We start from the raw sequence: 26367 nt of genomic DNA, 5'->3' as shown, positions 1-26367 counted from the left end.
CCATCTGGAATTTCGGACGGAAATACGGGGCAGAATACAGTAGCAGCAAAGTGGTTGTGAATGAGCAAATGTCATCCACATGCTGCGGAAAATTTCAGTCCTGAAATTCACCTGCGGTGCTTATTTTTTCGTACCGTAGCATGTCAATTCCTGCTTCAGAAGCTGGACTGAATTCCTGCGTTTTCAAGAGGAGATATCACCATCTCACAGACTTGAAAAAAATTCATCAAATCTGCACTATTTTCTGCAGTAAAAAACTCAGGAAATGGTGCGTTTTTTCCGCAGCAGATTGTCTACTAGTTTAAGCGGAAATGCTGCAGAAATTTTCTGCAGCAATTCCGTTACGTGTGGACAAGCCCTAATAGGGGTGGGGCTTATGCTAATTCTCCTCAGAATCAGTGTTTGGGGTATGTCCTATGGCCGTTTCTGCGTCAATTAAGGGTGGGGCTTGAAATCTCCTGCGAATGGTCATTCCAATGTTGGAAGGTACGCAAATGTTTTGTTTTCTAATACAAGACGTGTATGGGACATTTACAAATATCAATTAGGTTTATGGAAGATCTTGAGTTTTGCAAACAGGGAGAAAACTAGAGAAAATCCTCAGCAAGACGCCAAGTGTGATCTTGGCCTTATATAAGGAGATGTCTTAGCTTTTTCCTTTTTTTAAAACCAGGTGTTTCATCATGAGAAACTGATGAGGAAAAGAACTTGGCAGGAAGCTGAAGATCTGTGCCAAGATTTTGGAGCGCATCTCGCAAGCTTATCAAACTTAGCGGAAGAAGAATTTGTTAAAGAACTCTTGAGCACCATGTTTAATAGGTAAAATTATTTATAGTATATATTACTGTGACCCAACTTACAAACTGGAGTAGGAGGTTCTTGAAGACGGTCACCAGGGACTTGTGCAGTGTTTATTAACAGATGAGACACTTTTTTGGGACTGCAAACAACACCTACTGAAGAAGAGTCTGTAGGCAACGAGACTCTGCCCATCAAGTATGACGCAGCTCCGCAGCTACTAAAAAAGTAGAGATTCCTTAATCTGCAATGCACTTACATAAGCTTCGATGGTCCCGACTGTAGGCTGATTCCTTGTGCCCCCCCCCCAAAATGGTTCCAAGAACCCACCCTCCAACTATAGAGAACATGTGCACATCCATCTTTTATTTGCACATACAGAACATGTGTATAAATTCTCATTAGTTATATGTGAATCATCCCATAAGAAAAATAATCTAGTGGCAACAAATTGGCTCCAAAGTCGGCTCTCAATGAGGTTTTCTTCTGCTGGACCTTTGGACCCGTTCATGTATCAGAACCTGGGCCCAACGAAGGATCCTCTGGAACTATGAAACAACATGGGGAATTATCTAGACTGGCGACTGCTCAAAGAGTCAGAATGGGCTTCTGTGTTACAACATGACTTGATTACATGAGCATTAACCACCCGCAATACGTGCTGTCATCATGGATCATATGAGCATTTTTTATTTATTTTTTACCCATTGAATTTAATAAAGAAAAGATGCAGCCAGAAAACCACATACGGTAAAACCATGATTATGAAAAATGTAGCATTTTAAAAATATTTGTTTTGTCTGTTTTTGATTTTGGGGCAACTACTGACAAATATGGATGTGGTCTCACTCCAGTTTTAATACTCAGACGCAGTGACATATCTACCCTAAGATTTTTTTATACCTCAAAAAATGGCATAGTACCAAGAGGCAGTGATTTCACAGCTTAGCCATAAACATAACATTTTAAAGATGAAATTCCCCTTTAAACGGTGAAATGTTGTAATAAGTGAAATTATACTTTAGATATGACCAATAATAAAAGATCTGTTTATTCTTTCCTTGCAGAGATAAAAAACGAGAATTTTGGATTGGGTTCAATAAACGGAATCCATCTGCTAAAGATTCTTGGGAATGGTCAGATGGGTCCCCGGTAAGTGTGAGGGTCATTTAAATTGCTTACAACAACAGTATGTTTTTGGCGGCAAGAATTGCATAGACTGTAGCTCTGTTCAAACCATCAAAAATACTGGAACCCAAACCGAAACCTGACGGACTACTTCATTATAAGTCAATGGGTGTTTTAAACAGTACATGGCCATATAAACAAAACAAACAAATCTATTAATACATAATCCAGATTAAATTAAAAAGTCCCAGCATGTTAGGGGGCCAGGGGACATGATTCATGTATTAAAGGTGAAATATGTGTCCACAATGCTAAGGTTTTAGTATTTTTAAGCATCTTTATCATTTGAATTGAGGGAAATAAAAATGATAGATAGACAGATAGACAGATAGATAGATAGATAGATAGATAGATAGATAGATAGATAGATAGATAGATAGATAGATAGATAGATAGATAGATAGATAGATAGATAGATAGATAGATAGATAGATAGATAGATATTAGATAGATAGATAGATAGATAGATAGATAGATAGATAGATAGATAGATAGATAGATAGATAGATAGATAGATAGATAGATATGAATTTGCCCATTACTTTTGATTATTATACTTAGATGAGTTACTATACTATAATTCACTTGTTGCAGGTTGTGTCGTCATTTTGGCATGATATATATCCTAATGATGTTTCAAGGAACTGTGCGGCATACAGGGCTAATAAGCAGTTAGTGCTGTTGAATTGCAACGCCCATGTAGAGTGGATCTGCAAAATTCCAAAAGGTAAATTACTAATTGAATTATATATTTGCAGTATATATCAATTTAATGTACATTTCACTTTATTACTAATGTTCCTGTAACTGCTTTACCATCATCATTGCAAACGTTATTGATTTCTATATCGTTTGTGTGTAAACAAACGCAAGAGCATTGGGATGAGTTTGGGAAGTCCAGCAGCAAATTCCTCCTTGTTACTACTGATGTGAGCGTTATGTCAAACACGCCTTTAGTTGTCAATGCCCCTCCTCCTGGCATGGAAAAGGGAGGAGTTGCACTGATTACACCATTGCCAACAAGTGGCATGCAGCAAAATATCAGGTTGGGCAGTTTAGTATGTTTTGTTTAAGTATTCAGTTTTGTTTTTGTGTTTCACTTCACTTTCCCACACCATTATTTATAATATAACATTTTTGTTCTCTCAGGAGTGTTTCCCAAGAACCCAGAGTGGCATATTAAAGGTATCGTTGGAAAAGTATAATTTATTTTCTATTGAATTGTTGTCCCTATTAGTTTCCAGATATGTTGTGTATCTCTTGTGCATTTCAAATGGAAACTTTCAAAAGAAAATGTAGCAAAACACAACAAGTCCCCTTTAAAGGCATTGTCAGCTTTGGACAGTTCCTTTTGTTAGGAGGTTCCCCTGAAATTGAAGGGGTTGTCCCGGAATCGGCAATTATCACCTATCCACAGGATAGGTGATAATTGTCTATGATCGCTGGTGGCCCCACTGCTGGGACCTCCACCAATCGCGAAAACAGGGGTCCAGAACCCCCTGTTCCACCTCACTGCTCGACTGCTGCTCCATTCAATGTCTATGGGATTGACGGAAACAGCTGAGCGCTGCACTAGGCTGTTCCCATGATTCCTATAGACTTTGAATGGAGAGTCAATGCGCAAGCTCACCTGCCGCTCCATTCAAAGTCCTTCTCTCTGTGGTCGAGTAGTCAGGACCCCTGTTTTTGCAATTGTACATGGTTTTTTTCTGTCATTTTTGAAATTCCATTGAGAATCCTATAAGAAAAACGTCTATAAACTATATTACTATAAATTGGAATGCACTAAAAAAAAACAAAACCTCTTCAAGAAACGCCATTTAAAAAAACAGAAAATGCACAAAAACACAGCAAAATGCTGTGTGTGAGTCCAGCCTTGTTGATAACTGGGTTTCAGCTATCAGCTGTAATTTTTTGTGGAACCCAGTGTTACATTTTGCTGCCACACCAATGTATATAATTCTACTGTATATAAATGTATTTTTTACAGTTGGGCCCCATGCACAAGACCGTGCCCGTAATTGCGGCCCAAGATTGCGGGCACGGCCGCAAAGTATGGGAGCATGGCACGTAAAACACGGAAAAACTGACATGCTCCATAATTCCCGGCACAGTTCTATAGCACGGATACCCATCCGTAGCGATACGAAAAGGTGTCCACGGCCAATAGAACTGAATGGGTCCGTAAAACTGCGTACTGTATCACGGTCCGCGATTTTACGGTCATGTGCATGGGGCCTCAGTCATCTAAATTTTGTTATTAGTGTAATTCTCAGTATTTACTGAATCAAGAGTGTTATTGTATATTGTGATGCAAAATGTGTAAAAAGAAAACATTCTTTTTCTCTTTTAGATATTCCATGGGTTTTCCATCAGGGAAATAATTATTGTTTTTATGACTTCAAGGCTGATTTTGCTTCAGCAAAGTTTATCTGTGACTGGATGCGAAGTGGAGTATCCTCCATACTTACTGAGGCTGAGCAAACTTTCATACATAGGAGAATAAAGCAGGTAACAACATGTAACAAACATACATTAGAGAGAATAAAAAAAAAGTTCTTAAAGGGGTTGTCTGGTTTAGATAATCAATTTTAATCAGGAAATTTTGAGTTAAAGGGGGTTCCCACATTTGGAGGTTACATTTATAAGCCACAACGAAGAGTGACTGCAAACAACAACTTAATTTATTTTTGTAATCTTTCCTTCAATATTCATGGATATTCAAGCCTGTTTATTCATCCTATAAATGAAAACAGCTTGTGGTTGATACCTAGTGCTGGTATATACTCCTCTGGAATCCATATCGTGACATTATTTAATGTCCAATATGTCCTTTTAAAAGGAGGTCAATAAATGATGGGCGTCCCATGAAATCTTGAAGTTATGTTTTGCTATGGACCCTGTGTCCTGTAGGGTTACGTCTGAGACTTTCTCCCTACAATGTCAGGTTATTCAACCATTCACCAATTGCAAAAATGCTTTTGAGACCACAAGACAATTCTATTTATAGTAAGCATACAGTTACTATACATTGCAGATGTCGAAAGAGAAGCAGAAATGGTGGATTGGACTGGTGGATGAATATGATGGATTCCAAAGGTATTTGAAAGAAAATCAATACATTTCTAGTTGGTTTTTATATAGAATTATACTATACATCACAGCAGGTTTTTTTTTTTATATAGAATTATACTATACATTATAGCAGGTTTTTTATATAGAATTATACTATACATTACAGCAGTTTTTATATCGAATTATACTATACATTATAGCAGTTTTTATATAGAATTATACTATACATTACAGCAGTTTTTATATAGAATTATACTATACATTGCAGCAGTTTTTATATGGAATTATACTATACATTACAGCAGTTTTTATATGGAATTATACTATACATTACAGCAGTTTTTATATGGAATTATACTATACATTGCAGCAGTTTTTATATGGAATTATACTATACATTACAGCAGTTTTTACATAGAATTATACTATACATTACAGCAGTTTTTATATGGAATTATACTATACATTACAGCAGTTTTTATATAGAATTATACTATACATTACAGCAGTATTTATATAGAATTATACTATACATTGCAGCAGTTTTTTTTATAGAATTATACTATACATTACAGCAGTTTTTATATAGAATTATACTATACATTACAGCAGTATTTATATAGAATTATACTATACATTACAGCAGTTTTTATATAGAATTATACTATACATTACAGCAGTTTTTATATGGAATTATACTATACATTACAGCAGGTTTTATATGGAATTATACTATACATTACAGCAGTATTTATATAGAATTATACTATACATTACAGCAGTATTTATATGGAATTATACTATACATTACAGCAGTTTTTATATGGAATTATACTATACATTACAGCAGTTTTTATATGGAATTATACTATACATTACAGCAGTTTTTATATAGAATTATACTATACATTACAGCAGTTTTTATATAGAATTATACTATACATTACAGAAGTTTTTATATAGAATTATACTATACATTACAGCAGTTTTTATATAGAATTATACTATACATTATAGCAGTTTTTATATAGAATTATACTATACATTACAGAAGTTTTTATATAGAATTATACTATACATTACAGCAGTTTTTATATAGAATTATACTATACATTACAGCAGTTTTTATATAGAATTATACTATACATTACAGAAGTTTTTATATAGAATTATACTATACATTACAGCAGTTTTTACATAGAATTATACTATACATTACAGCAGTTTTTATATGGAATTATACTATACATTACAGCAGTTTTTATATAGAATTATACTATACATTACAGCAGTATTTATATAGAATTATACTATACATTACAGCAGTTTTTATATAGAATTATACTATACATTACAGCAGTTTTTATATGGAATTATACTATACATTACAGCAGGTTTTATATGGAATTATACTATACATTACAGCAGTATTTATATAGAATTATACTATACATTACAGCAGTATTTATATGGAATTATACTATACATTACAGCAGTTTTTATATGGAATTATACTATACATTACAGCAGTTTTTATATGGAATTATACTATACATTACAGCAGTTTTTATATAGAATTATACTATACATTACAGCAGTTTTTATATAGAATTATACTATACATTACAGAAGTTTTTATATAGAATTATACTATACATTACAGCAGTTTTTATATAGAATTATACTATACATTATAGCAGTTTTTATATAGAATTATACTATACATTACAGAAGTTTTTATATAGAATTATACTATACATTACAGCAGTTTTTATATAGAATTATACTATACATTACAGCAGTTTTTATATAGAATTATACTATACATTACAGAAGTTTTTATATAGAATTATACTATACATTACAGCAGTTTTTATATAGAATTATACTATACATTACAGCAGTTTTTATATAGAATTATACTATACATTACAGCAGTTTTTATATAGAATTATACTATACATTACAGCAGTATTTTTATAGAATTATACTATACATTACAGCAGTATTTTTATAGAATTATACTATATATTACAGCAGTTTTTATATAGAATTATACTATACATTATAGCCGTTTTTAATGCACTAGAATCTGCTTGTAAACCATTTTCTTCTGTAGATACGGTGGAAGTGAAAGTTCAAAGGATTTTGCCCAGAATATCTACCGTAGATTAGAAGTAGCTGAACATTTGCAGTGTCAGATCTACTTATTTTTGAAGCCTGAGTGTAGGAACACACTGGGCGTAAACACTGCGGTTTTTCTACAACGGATTTGATTGCAGAAAATCCGCAGAATAGTACAGTAGCAGCAGAGTCAATGCTATTTGAACAAATCTCATCCATTCACAGGGGAAAAAATCAGCCGAAAACCGTTCATAACTTGACCTGCGGTGCATTTTTTTTTTTAAGCCACAGCATGTCAATTTATGCTGCGGAATCGCTGCTCTTCGGTTGCGGGTTTTCCCTATTGAATTCAATGGGGTAGTAAAATCCGCAACAGAGAGCTATGTGTTGCAACTTTTGACACTGTGATTCCGCCGCAAAAATGGCAAATAAAAAAAAAAAAAGCTTTTCTTTAAAATTTTAAATTAATTAAAAAAAGCTTATACTTACGCCAGACCATTGTCTTAGCGACACGATCCTCTGTCCTGAGCGGCAGCCCGGCCTCCTGGGGTGACATTTCTTCCCATGTGACTGCTGCAGCCAATTAAAGGCTGCAGCGGTCACATGAACAACAGCATCAGTCACCATGACAACTCGTGGGCGGTAAGTATAAACGTTTTTTTTTTATTCCTGCAGTTTTTCCGCAGCAGATATCCTGCCCGAAAAGCTGCACCACAATTTGGTGCAGTTTTTCAGGCAGAATTCCCTGCAGCTTCCAGGACGGATGCGCTGTGTAATTTTACGCAGCGTATCCGTTCTGTGTGTTTGTACCCTCAGTGAGGTGATCTACCAGGAAACTATGGAAAGGCACATGTGGCGCTGCTAACGTTTTGTTTTTTGTTGCATGCCCCATTTTTAGATGCCCCAGTCGCCCCATAATAGTAATAGCCCTTACTCCACAGCCATGTCTTCTTCATACGCGACCATCCTCCTCCTCCCCTGTGCTCGAGTGTATATGATTCACCAATGCAAAGAAGAAGGCTGGAAAAGGCTGGAGACTGGCACACAAACCTACAAGGAGGCAGCGTTCTCACTTCTGTATAGAAAACAGCCTTGTGGCCTAACATCAAGATCTACAGATTCCCGGTAGATCGCAATCTGCTCTTTGGTCATCACTGATCTAGATTTTAGATATTTATAATAATCAATATCTAGAAGTTTGAGAACTTTTGAGAACTGATACAGTATGTGCAGTCGTAGCTAAACCCAAAAATAAACTCAGTCCTGCAATATAAGAAAATGTAGTGCGTTATGTACAAACCATGCAGGTCAGGATACTGTGAGAAAAGCCTCTTACGTAATTTCTGTTTGTTATATTTGGCTGCAGATGGGGAGACGGATCATCTGTAATATACACTAACTGGAAATCAAATCCACAGACTAATAGCAACAGCAATATAACAAAGGGAGACAAGCAGTGCACCCATATAGAATCTGATACAGGTCGGTATAGGTTGTGCCTTGTTGCATGTATAATGTCAATTGCCTTGTATAATCATAATACCTGTGCTTGTCATCACCCCCCATCACTTCCTTAAAATGAATTTGCAACCCTGAATATAATTTAGTGTTTTTTAATCTTAATAGTTGCAAAATTCCCTGCTGATTTCTAAATATATCTTTATAGTGGTTGGAGCTGTGTTTTTCTGTTACGCAACACCAAATCGCCGGCAAAGACATAGATTAAAAAAAAACAAAAAACATAAAAACCACCAGGGAGATTAGTAGCTGACTTCATATTGTTATAAATTGTACTTTATGATAAGACGGTATGCAGTGTGCTTGTAAGCTCCCTCTAGTGGTGATTGTAGGTGCCAACAAATTATCTTTTAAATCTCTGTCAATGCATGCGATTTGCAGCAAAGTATTAGAAAAAATAAGCTTCGACCACTGTAAAGATATATCAAGGAATTATTCAGCACATCCTTTTGGACCTGAAAATGACATGATATTAGAAGGTGAACATTCACACTCAATTATGTCTGCGGGCCAAATGGCAAAATTAAGAAATCTGTTGCTGTAGGAGAGATTACTTCCTACATCTGTTATCACTCTGCATTCCTTGTAGTCAGGGCCGGCTCCAGGTTTATGTGGGCCCTTGGGCGACAGATCCTTAGTGGGTTCCTTTGAGGTGCAACTCATGCGGCAGCAGTAAAACGTCAGAAACTAGATACCGAATCTAAAAAAGTTAGGCTCCCTTTGTGCCACCATATATTAGCAAGGCCCACTTTGTGCCACCATATAGAATTTAGACCCCAGTTTGTGCCTTCATGTAGAAGTTAGGCCCCCCTTTGCGCCAATTTAAAAAAAAAAACTAACCTTACCCGTTTCCACGACCAGCTGATGGGTCCTGTCACTCCTGTCTGTGATGTCAGGGCGCTGATGTCCCTTATGTCTGTGAGTTGCAGGACAGAGAGCCAATGGCTCTCTGCTCTGCATAAGTAAGCAAAGCTTACCGATGCAGTTTGGTGCCTGTGCCCACCAGAGGATCCTCCTATCCCCCGGTGGGCCAGTTCGCCACTGTACCCCGCCATGTAAAGTGGGCAGCATAAAGCACCCGGTGGCCGAGTGGGCCACCTCAAGAGCAGTGGGCCCCGGCACTTGCACAGATTTACCGGGTGCTGACGCCGGCCCTGCTTGTGGTACATGTATTTTGGGTCAGACAGTGGCCTACTTTGCAAAGGTCACATAACCCTCTATGAAGCTATGATGGCTATATATGGTTGTTGTCACCTTTGAACTTCCTCACATTATATATATATATATATATATATATATATATATATAGTATATATGTATAGTGCTCCATATAAAATCAGAGGGATGTGGAGATACAGGATGGGCCCATAGAAGACTATAAGTGCCGTATCGCAGATCCATATAACATGGATCTGTTCTACAGCCAAATGCATGGGACCTTAAAGGGGTTTTATGGGATTAGCAAAACATGACTGCTTTCTTTCAGAAACCACACTTGTCCATGGGCTGTGTCTGATAGCTGTTGCAGCTCATCTCCATTGCAGTGAATAAAACTGAGCAGCTATACCATATACAACCTGTGGACAGGTGTGGCCCTATTTAAAAGTAGCTATGTTTTTTTAATTCTGGACTTATTTAACTGTAATAGAAAGCACAAAATTGTACTCACTGCATGTGGTGTAGATGAAATGGTAATATGCTTAGTATTATTATTACGCCCCCTCCACATATCTGAACACATGGAACATTTCTCAGACGTGCTTTGTTATAAGTGTTGGATAACAATGACGGGAATGTTTAATATACTACACGATGCTCGTCAAAACCAACCTGTAGTGTGGGTGGTAAGTGATGAGTCTGTGGTTGGGATTGCATAATGTATAATATTTTATTAGTGATCCCCATATGTTGTATTTTTTAGGGCTATGGAGTAATTCAGATTGTCTGTCTCTGAATCCAGCCATCTGTAAAACAACAGTAATCTTCAAAATTGAAAAACACAGCACCCCAGTGGATAGTGATCATGACCAGGAATATGGGATATGTCCTGAGGACTGGCTGTACTATGGAAACAAGGTTGCCGTCTTTCATGAATTGTATGCACATTATTGGAAATGCCTGGGTGTTGTAGTACACCCCATAGCATGTATTTTTATTGTCACAAACTTGCTGGGATTAACCGGCTCATATTTTTCTTTAAGTTTTAGGAAATGTTTCTTTGACAGGGGCAGTGTCATAATGTGAATTGTGGAATATAAAATAAATGGCCAGTTACAGGCAGAAACCAAGATTATGAAAAGAACAAGGTTCCCCAAGCAGCACAGCGTATTTCATGATATGAACTTGCTAATGTTGTGGCAGTGACCCATCCACTCATGGGCATTGCTAGGGGCCGACAGGTGGGGTAAATGTCCCAGGGATTGAGTGCCAGGCAAGAGCCAACGAGCTACTCTGTCTAGGCTGGGGAATTAGGATACAGTGGACTAAATCTTTGTCCCAGGTGAAGGAAAGCCTAACTATGGTTCTGCATCAACTAATGTAATAATGTTAGCGGATAGGACTGTATGTGACTGTGGTAGTATCTGTCACGTTGGGTTCGTGTATCCACTGGGCCGTACCGCCTTAGCGGTATTGCAGCTGGCCAACACGGCGCAGGTTACAGTCTATAGTTCGTATAGGGTACATGTGGCAGCTCGGACAGTAGCAAGGCAGGCTCGGCTGGGACTAGGTAGCAGGCAGACGACAGGCGTGGTGTAGCAGGACAGGCATGGTATACAGCACAGCACGACTTCAGCTCAGCACAGTACTTGACCAGGATAGCACGGGATACAGGTTACAGGATACAGGTACGGAAACACTGGGAACTGGAAAACACAAGGAGACCATTTGCATAGACAAACTTAGGGTACGACAACAACGCTCAGGCGTGGGAGGAAGGGGCTGGGCCCTTCTTATAGTCCAGGTTGCTTATTGGCTAATTAAACATAAGTCCGGTGCACGCGCTGCCCTTTTAAGAGCGGGCACGAGAGCACGGGCACGGGACCCGGCAGAGGTGAGCGGAAGTGAGCCATGGCTGCAGGCGTCAGGAGGTGAGTGAGCCTGACGGCCCGCGGCCATGGGCATGACAGTATCATTAGGTACACAGGGGAATTGAAGCAAGTGAGAGGTCACAGTAACACAGAGTATTTCAGTATTTTTTCATAGAAGATTGGGTGGAACATGTTAGGGAATGTTTGATATCGATAAAGGGACCTACCCCTTTAGCATAGACAGCACTGAGAACTCTTTGCCCATGCATCTCGACTGTGTGCCTCAAACTATACCAGACGTCCCCCTTACTGTTGTATACATAAATCCTACGGCACCACAGTTGATCAGCTGTTTCGAGGGGGCTCGCTGGAGCGCTGCTTCTCCTTCAATGCTGTCTCTGTACTTATGCCCAAAGAGTGTCCTGGCATTATGTACTGGAATATGTTTGGCCGGTATAGGTGTTTTTATGGCGGATAAATGCAACCATGTGGCATACTGTTGAATACGTTCAGGCTATAAGCCCGGCATATATGTTGGGAGATTTTCCCCACCCAAACGTGGTATGAACAGAGCCCAACCAATACATTCAATCATTAATTTATTTATACCATTATTTTATTATTATCATTTTTATTTTATAGTGCTTCTTTATATACAAAGATGGAATTATGATGGACTGGTATTCGGCTTCTAACTTCTGTAGGGATCATGGCGGAGGTCTTGTCACAATTACAAATGAAATAGAACAAGGTAATTTCTAATAGATAAATGCTGTTAGAAAACAGCTTGATATAACATGCAATATCGACACTTTTTTTAAAACAGGTCACATAGATTTAAATAGATTCACCAATTATTAGATGTACATGGTGACGCCAAATTTATTATGTGTTATAGAGTCATGTTACACCTACCTTGACAGTTTTAAAATGTGTCTAGACTAAAGAGTGTGGCTAAGAGCAGTCATAAAATGCAGCAAATTTATTAAAGACATACACTGTGCCAAATGTGTTGCGTCATATATATCCTGCCACATGCGTCTTTTTGACAAATGTGGTGTAATTTGCATTTTTGCCTGCTCATATTTATGCCTCCTTTGTTAAGGGAGTTTTACACTGGGCGATTATCGTGCAGACGAGCGTTGATAGAACGCTCGTTGCCGATAATTGCCCTGTGTAAACAGGGCAGCAATCAGCAGATGAACGAGCAAACGCTTGATCATCTGCTGGTCGTATCGTTTTATAAAAGTTCAATATTATCGTTGTTGGCAGCACATCTCCCTGTGTAAAGAGGGAGATGCGCTGCCGACATGATAATAATGTATGGGGACGATCGACCGGAGTAACGACCGCTCGTCCCCATCCATAGCTCCTTGTGACAGGAGCAAACGAGCGCCAATCAACGATGTCTCATTGATCGGTGCTCGCTGCACCGGCCGATTGTAGGCCGGTGTAAAAGGCTCTTTACCATTGATAACACTCCGCCCAGGTTGTCTATAGACAAACTAAACATATTCTATATAAAAATAGACTGGAGAGTCACAGGTTGAAGACTACTGCTTTATGGCATTCTTCTAGACATTTTCAACTGTGCCAACTAGAGCTTGTTTCCAGTGAGACATGCCATAAAGTAATATGTTTGGGATCTGTGAACCCTCACACAGAACTGGACCTTTTGACTAAGATCAAGTGTAGTATCTGTTTTTATTAGTAGTCTGATAGTAGCCATTGGTTATAGACAGTTACACTACACGTAAGGAGGTTTAGTCCTGAGTGTACAGAGGTTGGCCCAACGGCTTTCTGTAGGTTACCCAGGCCTTTTGATTAATGCTATTTGGTCAGGTAGCTTGAAAGCCCAAGGTGCGAAGTGCCCCTGCTGAAGTGACCTGGTGGGCACCTGATAGTCACTTGGGGATAGTAAACCATCTTGACGGTGCACCTCCCCAAGCCCATCTTACTTTTGAGCACACATTTTTATTTTAGCTCAGGCTTCTGACTAGCTTAAATATGAGGAATTTTTAAACTCGCCAGCCATTAGGCTTGGCTGGCTGAGCATGGCACTTTTCTTTATTTTTCATGTCACTGTGTGTTCACATAGATGTTTCAGAGTGCCGTGCCCTTTTGGGTGGCCCTCCTGGAGGTTTGGGGGGCGGGTGTGGCCATCAGGTGCCTCTCCACCCTACAACCGCAGTCCAGGAGCAAGATGGGTTCGCTGTAAGCTTTGGCGAGGGAAGGCCACCCATCACTGATCTTTGTAGTTCCTTCTAGCCCGGAGAGTTGGGGATAGGTTTACCGCAGCCCTCCTCCTTTATTTTTTTCGTAGCATCTGGGTGACAAAAAGCACAATCTCAGACTTTCAATAAAAAAAATGGGCATCATAGACTCCTACTAATGTTGTCTTTTTAATAAGGAAACCACAATAATAGGTCAAAAGTTTCTTATTAATGAACACCAAATCCAAAAATGACAAAATCGTTTTGTAAATTTCAAAGTTTCCATGCTACATATCATTTTTACCATAACATTAAATTTTTTTGTAATTGTGGCAAAATTAGGTCTATTATTATATATTTGGTCATTCTTTCCACTCGTAGGGTGGATATTCTAGTAATAAACGTTCATCTCATCTCTGCTACAAATGACCTTTCCCTTTAGCTTTTATAGTTATTCAGCTGTTTGGGGAGAAGAAAGGTTTTTGGATCGGAGTCGGCAAAAATGACTATGATTTATGGGAAAATGGCACTGTAGAAACATACAATAATTGGACCCCATCTCAATATGCACATGTAAGTGTACATCTCTATACTGTACAGTCAATAACAATGTGTATCTGGTGCGAACCTATTCTCAATTTACGTCGTTTTACTTGCTAAAATTCTTATAGTTTAAATTTCTTACTATTGACATTGTTTCTAAGATTGCTGACAATTTATACTTTAAAGTGATCATCCACCTTTTAATACCATGTGGTTTTCTGGTACAACTTTCTGTGCTGATTATTTAATCTCTCGGAAGGTACTGGTTCTCTATACGGAGACCTCGCTGGTATAGGGAGTTTTACAGGCAATGCTCCCTGTGAAACGTATGCAAATCAGCTCACCTCCAGAAGGAAGAAAACGGTCTCTCTAATGTACATTATTCCCCTAGTCATGCCCATTTGCCTACTTGGATTAGTACTTTAGGGCAGTGATCCCAAACTACCGGGCCGTGGAACAATACAGGGCCGCGGTATTTGGTATCTGCCCCTTTGGCCTCAGGGATTTTCTGCCTAAAAACCGCACCAAACTGTGTCCGCTGCGGAAAACTTCTAAGCAGGCCTCCTGGGATGACGTTTCATCCCAGGAGACCACTGGGTTTGCGGTGTTTTGTTTCCATGAAAAAAAAGCGAAACCTGGCAAACGGCGATAAATGGAAAGCAACTGAAACAAAAGAATTACCATTGAAATCAATGGTAATTCTATCGGAACCGTTGCTTTCCGTTTTATCTTTCGATCCTCTCTTCCTCTGACGGAAGAGAGGTAAATGAAAGTAACGGTAGTGTGAAAGACGCCTAATATCTTAGAATTTGTCTACTTGTTATATTTTTTTCAGCATATAACTCTATGTATAAAACTTTGAATTAATAGTTTACTCCATTGATTAAATGGCAAATTGTGAAATTGTTTTCTTATAGAATGGTGTACATGACCAGAACCAACTATGTGCTCTGATATCAGCAAATCATAATGTTCACCCAACTGGAAAATGGTATCTTGAAAAATGCAGTCCTAAAGGCTATGGATTTATTTGTGAGAAAAGACAAGGTAATATACCAGGAGTAATTACTGACATGTATGTTCTAATTATTATCAAGGATCAATAGCTGAAGTTTATGAAATACATAGTGCTGTGCATTTTTTTTTGTACTATAATCTTTATATTATTATTATTATTATTATCTAATAATCAGTAAACAAGATGTAATAAATAAAACAAAGCATTTATTTAAAGGGTTATGGCATATCGCTAGGAAATGGCATAACATTCTTATTAGTGGAGGTCCGACCTCCAGGACCCCACCGATTCTTATAGCAAAGTGAAGTGATGGCATATCCTAGTAGTATGACATCACTTCCTATAGTGGGAAAAACATTTGCCACAGTCGTATGCCTATACAGTTCCATATGTCTGCCAATGGCTCCCATTAGAAAAACTCATTTTTTTTATATAGTTGTACTGAAAAGCATAGTTGACTGAGCTCTACAATACAGTTGAGGCAAGGTGTTATGGTCATGTACCGGAAATGTGTATTCTCTAAGCCGTAATCGGTTTGGCACTGACTAGACTGGGGTTTGGATTCTAAGGGATCCTAAAGTCTTCACCCTTAAGGAGGTATGGACTTTGCTGCAGGAAGATCCCTAGGTCCCGGTACCCAGAATAGTCACTGATTGCCGGCATTAGCGCTGATGTAGTAGTAACATAGTCAGGAAAGGAGCCAATGGTTGCCACCAGGAAAGAGGTCAGGATGCAACGGGACAAGGAGTTTAGTCAGAAACGTAGCCAAGGGTAAGGGTATGTTCACATAGAGTTTAATAGCCAGGAGGAAGACAATAGGTACCAGGCAGGCAATCCGAAGGACAAGACAGGAGCATGGTCAGGAACAAAGCCAGGGTCAGGATTAGTCTCAAACAAAGTAGTCAATAGTAACCCACAGGAACAAGAGCCAGGAAAGAAATCAGCAGGCAACCATTGGAGGCTGACTAAATCCTTTTTTAATTGCCTGGTGATGTGACACCGCCAGGCAAGAATAGAAGAGCCATGGCTGGATCCAGGGAGGTCCTGGCCGAAAACGGTAGCAGTAGAGGAAGCATCTGGTTGCCATCAACCAGATGCAGCCATCAGCAGGAGCCGCGTCCACTCGCCTGGATGCAGAGCTAGAATCGGGCGAGGTACGTAACAGAAGGTATCCCGACATATACCGGTGACACTGGCTAAAAGTCTATGGGAAAGCTAGACACATATGTCGGGAGATTTTCCAGGCATAGATACTGACTGTTTTCCTAAAACAAGGTGTGAATTCAGACTTATTTTGTTTTATCACAAGAAGTAACAAACTATATATAATACTATATCATAATTCTCATTATTAGGGTAATAATAGATTTATATGGTGTACAAAATTATGAAATATAGTAATTTATTATTATTATTTTTTTTGTTTTTTTTAAACACTTTTGTATTATTTTAGACATTTTTGATCATGTTGTCAATAGCTCTGATATGTTCCCGGTATCAGAGACCATGGAGTATGGAGATAAAACATACAGAATAATATCTGGCAACATGTCCTGGTATGAGGCCTCCACTGCTTGTCAAGAATATGGGGGTAATTTGGTTAGCATTACTGATCAATATCACCAGGCCTTTGTGACCATCCTTGTTCATCGCTTGGGATATCCTCATTGGATTGGATCTTATAGTACCGATGTAAGTGAATATACTGTAGTCATCAATGTCTGAGAAAAATATATATATTACCTGCAAATATGAGAGTGTCTTCTTGTATGAAGTTTTTTCGATATTATGTTCAGCCGGCATTGCTGGGCCAATTGATATCCAGCTTTCCTCAGACTGTGAAGGGCATATAAAGCCACATGGTTGTGCAGAGCTATTGTGCATCCTACTTATTTCCTTTCTCAAACTGCTCTACTAGTGTAAGTGTGACAGTATATATAACCTTCCTGTAGTTCTGGACAGGGCCGGCGTCAGCACCCGGCGAACCCGGGCAAGTGCCGGGGCCAACTACCCTTGGGGGGGGGCCCATTCGGCTGACGGGTGCAGACGCTGCCGTTGCCACGGCATCACTGTCCATATATGGACAGTGATGTCAGGAGGAGAGCAGGAGTCCCAGGCAGAGCGCTAGCAGCTGACAGTTATCATAATTGTATGGCCATCTGCGTAACTTTTTTCTAAAATAAGTGATTATCACTAGGCAGTAAGGCTGCATCTATGACAATATGAGTCGCCGTGGGGATCGGATGACTTTTGAGACCCCCTGAAAACATCTGAATTTGCTTGGGGAAGATGCAACCGGCTGCCTGATATTCCCTGTAGTGACCGCAACAGTAGTAATGTAATACATCTGAGTCCTCCAGCGCGAGAGACGCTACTTGTTGATGTCCATATGCCTTAACAGGGCATATTAAGGATCTGTCAAGCCCTTTAATCTATGGGGGTCTACTGGAATAGCATATTAAACTCTTTATATATTGTTACACAGATTAAGAGTTTCAAATATGTTTAATATGTATTCTAGCTGTGGGATTAAGTGAAATCTATTTATGTATATCAACAGACTAGTGATGACTTTATGTGGATCGATGGCTCAATGTCTCTGTTTACATCATGGGCAGATGAGGAGCCATCATCAGGTGGAAGCTGCGTGTACATTGACACTACTGGGTATTGGAGAGCTGAAGATTGTGATACAGAACTGCACGGGGCACTTTGTCATTCATCATCAGGTAATAATCACATTATCGTCCAGGTGGTTTTTAGCTTTTTGCACTTTTAGCAATCAAGGCCCAAAAAACAGAGCACCCAAAGTGTATAGAGTATTCACAAGTATAACTTAGGTAATAGGCTCCAGACTTACATGATAGTTTGCTGTTGCTTCATTTAGTTTCCATTATTATGACGCGAAATGGCATATCCATTTATTCTAAATCTTGTTCTCAGCTTAAACAGAACAAGTATATTCCACCATAGTACGAATAACATTTCCAGTTTTTAGCACTTACAGTGTGAATTGTTGAAAAGCGGTGCATTTGAATGAAAAAATGGGACTATCTTCAGGAAACATGTGGGAGGTTAACACATTGGCCCACATTAACTAATACTGTCTATGGAGCCCCACACACGAGCGTGTTTGGTCCGTGATATACAGTCTGTACGTCGGCCGCATTTCCCAGACCAAACACACTGCAGGGAGCCGGGCTCCTAGCATCATAGTTCTCTATGACGCTCGGTGTCACTGCCTCGCTGCGGGACAACTGTCCCGTACTGAAAACATGATTACAGTACGGGAGAGTTGTCCCGCAACGAGGTAGCGACACCTAGCGTCATAAATAACTATGATGCTAGGAGCCCGGGCATTGAACTTCAGGAAGGCAAAATTTTATCAGCTTAGAGATGCCCTTAAAGGGGTTTTCCAAGTTTATGAAAAACACATAAAAGTACCTATACATCTGTGAATACTATGCAGATAATGCCACCATATTTTATAAGAAGTTTATTTTTTATTTTCATTATCATGCCCAGCTCTGTACAGCAGTGTTTTCGTTTTACTAGGGCTTGCTCGGGGTGGGATTACTAAACTCATGACTACAGTTCCCATATTTTTATTGCCTATGTTCACAGCTTGCATGCCCCTTGTCTAGTCTAATAGAGTATTTTGCTAACAGGTACTAAATATAATCATCACATTGTGGGATGCCCAGAAGAATGGATCCTGTTCAAGGACTTTTGCTACAGCTTTTATACCGCTTTACACAACAAACAGTTTTATACAGCTGAAGAACTTTGCAAACAACAAGGTAATTTGTGTGAACTCTTTATCTCCTTTGTGTTGTGGTTGTTACAAATGGTACAGCTGAAATTTGCATATGGAATACATACTCCATATTGTTAAAGTGTAACCAAACGTTCGACAAACTTCCGACATGTCATAGTGACATGTCAGAAGTTTTGATTGGTGGGGCTCCGAGCACTGAGGCCCCCACCAATCGCTAAAACATAGACTGTCAATAGACAGTCTATGAGCCAGTACTCCAATACAAGCCGAACAGACACGAAGCGGCTGAGCGCCCACACGAGCGCTTCTGCCGCTTTGATGAGGGTCGCAGTGCTCGGACCCCCACCAATCAAAACTTCTGACATGTCACTATGAGATGTCAGAAGTTTGTTGAACGTTTAGTTTCACTTTAAAATGAAGCCTCCCAATCAGATAGAAATAGCCAGGAATATTCTACATAGCCTATCTGGTACTAACCCGGATATTAGTCCAGACAAGTTACATATTAATATCGACTCATAAAGTTCCTGCTTGGTGAAAACTGATTGTCTAAGCCAGAATTGGGCTTAGAGTGGTTGTCACTTCCCTACAAAGCATCATGGTTAGGAAGACGGCATCTAATGCAATTTCTTTGAAAAAAATCTCCTTTTAAGACATGAATGATCTGTACATTTATAGTATTGTTGGTGGAGATGCTCCATTTGCTCCCCACACCAAGCATTATTTTATGTGTAAGACTGACAGAACAGTAAACAGAATCCAAATAAAGAGCAAAGGAATATCACATTTATCCATTTATTTTTGCTTTTTATATATTTACATTTCTCTGTGTTGCACCTTAAGGTGGTGAAATTCTTACGATATTAAATGAAGAAGAAGAATCCTTTATTCGATATGAAGTGAAGACTTTGACCTCAGTGCAGTCAATATGGTTAAACAGAATCATCCCCCTCGGTAGTAAGTAGAACCAAAACTTTCAAACCAAATACTGCAGCTGGTCGTTCTAGTCACATAAGATATTTGTTGTCCGATCCCAAAAATATTTATCCAACAGCAGGTTTAATCTATCCAATCCTTTGTCCCCCCCCCCCCCCCCCCACCCGCTCCCATTCCTCCTTTGGTATTTTCAGCTAAGAGTCCTTTTACACAGTCCAATATGGGCCGTAAAAACAGGCGCCGATCAACGAGACAGGAGCAATGATCAGTTATACGAGCCACCATCATTCGTCCCCCTACATTTCCATCATGTCGACAGCAGATCTCCCTGTTTACACAGGGAGATGTGCTGCCGACAACGCCAATATTTAGTGCAGCATAAAAGATGCGATCAGCCGATGAATAAGCATTTGCTCGTTCATTGGCTGATCGTTGTGCTGTTTTGTTCACACAGGGAAATGATCAGGAACGAGCGTTCATATGATCGCTCGTTTGCTGACCATTAGCAAGTATAAAAGGGCCTTAACTCAACAGTGTCTATTTATAGGGGAGTTTTGGGTGATAACTGCTGGCTAAACTATCCTTTCCCCAACAGGTATTTCATGCATGTGGCCTCACACCAAGTTTTATCATTTTGATTGATGACATTTTTAAAAAATAATCACCCTTTAATATTATACAACTCCATCAATAACCCCAAAATTCTGGTGTGGCCACAGTTAAAATATTTTGGCTGCAAAAAGAGATTGCTCCCCTACACCCTATCCTTTTTCCTATTATTATATGACTTTTTTTCTCCCCCCCCCCCCAAGTATAAGCTATTTCGTTGAATATTTGTGACCCAGCTTCCAGCCTCCATATTACTAGCAGAAATGACACTGGTATTCCAGCGCAGGAAGCAAACGGCAGTGTCATGACTTGCCACCTAGCCACAACGTCTCTGCAGGAAGAGAGCTAGACGACTCTATGGCAAGAAGCATAGTGTCCCCGAGTTATAGCTTCACCTAGGGCAAAGCATCAGTTTACTGCCCTAGCTTTCTATCCGAATACCCCGGCCCTCCTGGTGCCTAGGACCTGAGGCACATGCACCGCAAACCCCTCACTAGCTATGCCCCTAGTGTGCCCTATTAAATAACTGGGACATTGTGGCTGTGGTGGTCATTACCTGCAAGAAGACTTCTTCTTCTTTTTTTTTACCTAGAAGGAAAAGTAGCTTGGTCAGATGGATCATCAGTAAATTATTCTAAGTGGAATGAAGAGACCATGGATGTTAATGGATTAGTTGGTGACTACTGTGTGAGCCTGGGGATGGATGATGGTACATGGAGGATTGCCCAGTGCTATGAGAGGAGAGGTTTTGTTTGCAAACAAGAACAAGGTACATTTTTCTTCTGAAAAGTCATCAGACTCAGCACTTTGTATTTGCTGCTCAAGTTTCAGTCCAGAAAGTGAAGCAATAGATGGCAGGAGTGGAAAGGTGCTAAAAAGGAATATCCTTCCTTCTTCTCCTCCTCCAATTTTACCAAAATTTTTACAGGGCACAAGGGACTACTAAGTCAGATGACTTTTACATGTCAGGATGTGAAGATAAACCAATCTAAGGCTTTGCTCGCATCTGCGTTCGTTGTTTCCGTTGCTCTGCTTGATCATAGGACTACAAAAATAAAAATACTGGAAGCACTGGATCCAATGCATGATGGACACCATCGGCGCCCAATGGAACCCATTGACGGAACCTATAGTTTTACCGGACAAAACAGCGCAGGATGCTGCGCTATTTTGTTGGCCATTTTTGACCAGATCTGTGATGGAGGTCCCTAATGGGGAACGAAGCTTAAGAAGATATCAAAATATAATACATGCCACAAAATATGTACAGTATATAGTATAACTGTCAGTATAGTAATTTAAAGGGAACGTGACAGCGAATTTATGCTGCCCTCTCTGAGGGCAGCATAAAGTGGTAACAGACACGCTGGTTTCAGTGGTCCGTCACTTATGTGTGATTGTGCTTTTACAGAACTTGCAGTTTAATAGTTGCAGCGCGCTGCGAGTAAGAAGTCTGGCATATTTATGAGCTACCGCTCTCCCTGCCCTCCATCCGCTGATTAACAGCTTTCTTTCTATGCACAGTAATAAAGAGAGAGCTGTCAATCAGCAGCGGCTGAGCAGGGGGTGCGGCATCTCATGAATACGCCTTTCTCACAGCGCTCTCAAATAAATTGTAAGTTCTCCAAAACTACATTCACACATAAGTGACAAACCCTCAGAGATGGCAGCATAAAGTTGCTGACAGGTACACATTAAAGGAAATTCTTGACCACCCAACCTCTGGGACGCCCACAGATCCCGAGAAAGGAGTAGTGAAAGCCCTTTCACTAGTTGCTCTACACAGTGCAGTTCCCGTCTACTTTTCTGCGCGGTGTAATGCAACAAATGCAGCAAAGCAGGTGAACAGGACCCGCACTGTGTAGAGAAACTTCTGTAGAGGCTTCCATCTCTTTTATGGGATCATGAAGCGATGGCAGATCCTGGCGATCTTCTTGGATGACAATAGCCCTTTCCACTCTAGAGCAACTTTATAGATTTGTTTATTCAGTAGCTCGGCACTTGTGTGATCAACACATAACCTGGACAATTTTTCAGTCTCTGGAAGTAAACAAGAAAGCTTCCCACTGAATGTAAGCCAACAGAGATCTTGTAAATAGTGAGAAATAGAAATACAAAGTATCGTATCAATTAAAAACCTGGGAAAACCCCATTTTGGTTCCATACAATGCTTATGCTCTACACATTATAAATTATATTTCTGTGTATTCTCTAGGTAATTTGATTTCCTCTTTTATGACGAATATCTACAAAGGTAAGTCTCTTTTTTCTACTTTTACAGTTGCTACATTTACAAGCTGTGGTAATATATATATATATATATATATATATATATATATATATACATATACATGGCAGAGAGCATGCGGCATGCAAGGAAGTAGTAGCCATGATTTTAATCAGAGACGTAACTTGAAGCTCCTGGGCACCAATGCAAAACCTGTAATAAAGGCACCAACTACAATGTGTCATTTATAATGGGCCTGGGTCCGACTGCAACATGTGTACCCCCTAAAGCTACACCGACTATTTTATTAATATGTATACTTTTGTAAGCAAGCTGTAGAATTGCGGTCCAGTCCTAGCTGGTCCCATCCTCTTTGCTATTAAGGGTCAAGAACCTATGTACTGCACGATTGCAAGTAAGGGGATAGAGAATTGGCCCAAATGTCATAGAAGAAGATTGAAGGGGTAAACAAACCGCAAGCCCTTTTGTACTGATTGGGGAAACCCAGCGCCATAATAGGGGCCCTATTTAACCATTGCTATGGCTCTGTTCTGTGAACACCCATGAATTGAAGGCTATGTGCGCCATATTTGACATCCCTGTGTTACAGATCCCAGATACAGACTTAGGGTATGTTCACACGGCCAAATTTCAGACGTATACGAGGCGTATAATGCCTCGTTTTACGTCTGAAAATAGGGCTGCAATACGTCGGCAAACATCTGCCCATTCATTTGAATGGGTTTGCCGACGTATTGTGCAGACGACCTGTTATTTACGAGTCGTCGTTTGACAGCTGTCAAACGACGACCCGTAAATTTACTGCCTCGGCAAAGAAGTGCAGGGCACTTCTTTGCCACGTAATTTGAGCCGTTCTTCATTGAAATCAATGAAGCACGGCTCAAGGTTTACGAGCGTCTCAGATGCCTCGTAAATTACGAGGAGGAGCTTTTACGTGTGAAACGAGGCAGCTGTTAACAGTCTGTCTTTTCACACGTAACTGCCTCTCAGCGTGTGAACATACCCTTATAGACATGCATGCATCTTTGCCGTAGTTTGTATTATTATTATTATTATTATTATTAGTTTTATAATAATCCAGTTTTTGTTTTTCTTGTAGCGACAAATCATTTCATTATACCAACTGCTGTGGTATCAACAGTTGTGGTATCCATTCTCCTAATATTTTCATGGTATCTGCTTAAAAGGAAGAGATGTTTTTCAAGCCACAACATCCAGAGAATACAGGGCACACATTCCAGCCCAGAGACTGATGATGCAGAATTATGCATTCCTATTGCAGACTTAAATAAAAGTGAAAACCAATAGTCAAGACAAAAAGCAAGAAGATCTTACCAAAACAAAATTTATTGCCGACATCAATTGAAACACTTCAATATTATAGTTTGAATTTGTTGTTGAAGACCTAAACCATTTCACAGTTTCAAAAAGATTTGATATATTTTCCTTTGCTGTATATATATATTGGGTAAGTTAGAAGTATAGCTCCACTTCAATAAATAAATTAAGGGAACACTAAACCTGGAAATAAATGCTAAAAATAAACAGGAGATACACTTGTCCACAATGTAAGCAGTCTGCATGTTCCTAAAATAAACAGTCTTGTAGGAAACCTGCAGAGGGTTAAAAGGGGTTGTCCTCTTTGGACAATCCATACTTCTTAGAAGGGTCTTGTTATGAAGTGTCCCCTGCTGGGACCTTTAGTGATCAGCTGTAATTTTTGGAGTAGCCTGGCAGTAAGGCTTCGTTCACATCTGCGCTAGGGTCCCGTTCCGACGTTCCGTCTGAGCTTTCCATCGGAACGGGACCGTGACTGACACAAACAGAAACCAAACCAAACCAAACCTTTGGTTTCCGTTTGTGTCAGTCAGGGTATCGTTCCAACGGAAAGCAGTGCAGATGTGAACGAAGTGTAAGTCTTCAATTTACCTGCAGCGGCACCACAGGGGAAATTATGTACTACACAATGCTCATTCAAGTCAATGGGTTATCTATCTAATGCAGGACCTCCAGAGAGAGAGACGCTCTTTGTAATCGCTCTCCACTCTGGCCAAGAGATGAACAGAAGATCCCCCTCTATTATCTCTGAATTCCCTAATAGGCTCTATGAAAATGGGTTTCCCAAACTAGACCACCCCTTGAATCACCTACTGATCTGTACCATTTTTGGCTGCGGAACGGCCGAGGGGGCGAGGTTTAATTCTCTTTGTGTCCTACTACAGACAAGACAGAGGGAGAGGCTTTTGCTCCAGCCTGTTGTAACAGCCGGAGATGGGATATTGAGGAGGTGGAGGGGCATTGCTGATCTTCTGGGACACATAAAGAAGATTTCTTTATATATTTCTCAGTTTTAATTAAAGTGCTATACAAAATAGGATCAGGTAAAGACTAAGGCCCGACTATGCTATTGCTTCCGGCAAAATTACTGATCCGGTGCACAAAAGAGACAAACGGAAACCAGGGCACCGGCTCCGACACCATTGAAATCAATGGTGATGGAGACGAAAACCTCTGGTTTCTGTCGGTGTCAGTTTGTGTCTGCTCAGGGTCTCGTTCTGACGGAAAGCTCAGACGGAACGTCAGAACGGGACCCCGAATGCAGATATGAACAGAGCCTAAGGGAGGAATTGTGGGTATATTTTTATTTTTTTTTGTGCATTTTCGAAGTTTAGTGTTCCTTTAAGGCTGGCTTCACATATGTTTTAGCCTGAGCTGGACACAACTGATGATATTTTTGTGTACTTTGCGCAAATAGAAAAAAACGATGCATGCACAGTTTTTCTGTCCGGCAAATGTAGACATCCGGCATTAACGTGGATGCAACTGATGCCAGAACTACTCCCACAGGAAAGCATGGGGACAGTTCTGGCATCAGTTTTCTTCTGGCATTTCTACACTGCACCGGAGAGAAACTACGCCGGACATTTGTGAACCCGGCATCATTAGTAAACCATATTATACTGAATTTATGTGTATTTCTTCTCTTATAGCCCTGCTTAGTGTATTCTGCAGTGTAAGTGCATGACCATTAAAGAGTAACTAAACGTTCAACAAACTTCTGACATGTCATAGTGACATGTCAGAAGTTTTGATCGCTGGGGGTCTGAGCACTGAGAACCCCACAGATCGCTAAAACGAAGCGCAGAAGCGCTCGTGTGACAGCTGAACCGCTTCGTTTCTGTTCCTCTTTTTTCGGAATGCCAAGCAGTTGGTGTACGGACTCAATAGAAAGTCTATGAGCCCGTACACCGCTACATTAGCTTTCTGAGAAAGGCCGAAGAGAAATTAAG

General features: G+C 39.8%; 1 protein-coding gene across 3 annotated transcripts in view; it reads left to right on the top strand.

The window, feature by feature from the left end:
* Nucleotides 1-26042, top strand: part of PLA2R1 (phospholipase A2 receptor 1) — a 45131-nt gene extending 19089 nt beyond the window's left edge. For 2 of the 3 annotated variants that reach the window (XM_075829350.1, XM_075829352.1), the window contains 18 exons: nucleotides 674-819; nucleotides 1866-1950; nucleotides 2581-2713; nucleotides 3136-3171; nucleotides 4340-4497; nucleotides 5024-5085; nucleotides 8552-8667; nucleotides 10625-10779; nucleotides 12375-12483; nucleotides 14388-14518; nucleotides 15406-15535; nucleotides 16960-17198; nucleotides 18067-18235; nucleotides 19175-19306; nucleotides 20128-20241; nucleotides 21422-21598; nucleotides 23045-23083; nucleotides 24177-26042. In XM_075829350.1, coding sequence (XP_075685465.1) covers nucleotides 674-819; nucleotides 1866-1950; nucleotides 2581-2713; nucleotides 3136-3171; nucleotides 4340-4497; nucleotides 5024-5085; nucleotides 8552-8667; nucleotides 10625-10779; nucleotides 12375-12483; nucleotides 14388-14518; nucleotides 15406-15535; nucleotides 16960-17198; nucleotides 18067-18235; nucleotides 19175-19306; nucleotides 20128-20241; nucleotides 21422-21598; nucleotides 23045-23083; nucleotides 24177-24385 — 2340 coding nt within the window. In that variant the 3' untranslated portion in view covers nucleotides 24386-26042. Of the gene's footprint in view, nucleotides 1-673; nucleotides 820-1865; nucleotides 1951-2580; nucleotides 2714-3135; nucleotides 3172-4339; nucleotides 4498-5023; nucleotides 5086-8551; nucleotides 8668-10624; nucleotides 10780-12374; nucleotides 12484-14387; nucleotides 14519-15405; nucleotides 15536-16959; nucleotides 17199-18066; nucleotides 18236-19174; nucleotides 19307-20127; nucleotides 20242-21421; nucleotides 21599-23044; nucleotides 23084-24176 lie in introns of those variants that run through there. The other variant, XM_075829351.1, reaches the window with a different exon arrangement.
* Nucleotides 26043-26367: the final 325 nt, after the last annotated feature.

Source organism: Rhinoderma darwinii, chromosome 6 (genome assembly GCF_050947455.1).
Source record: "Rhinoderma darwinii isolate aRhiDar2 chromosome 6, aRhiDar2.hap1, whole genome shotgun sequence".
Taxonomy (NCBI): Eukaryota; Metazoa; Chordata; class Amphibia; order Anura; family Rhinodermatidae; genus Rhinoderma; species Rhinoderma darwinii.
The sequence above is the reverse complement of the archived record's forward strand: the minus strand, read 5'-3'. Positions and strand labels throughout refer to the sequence as shown.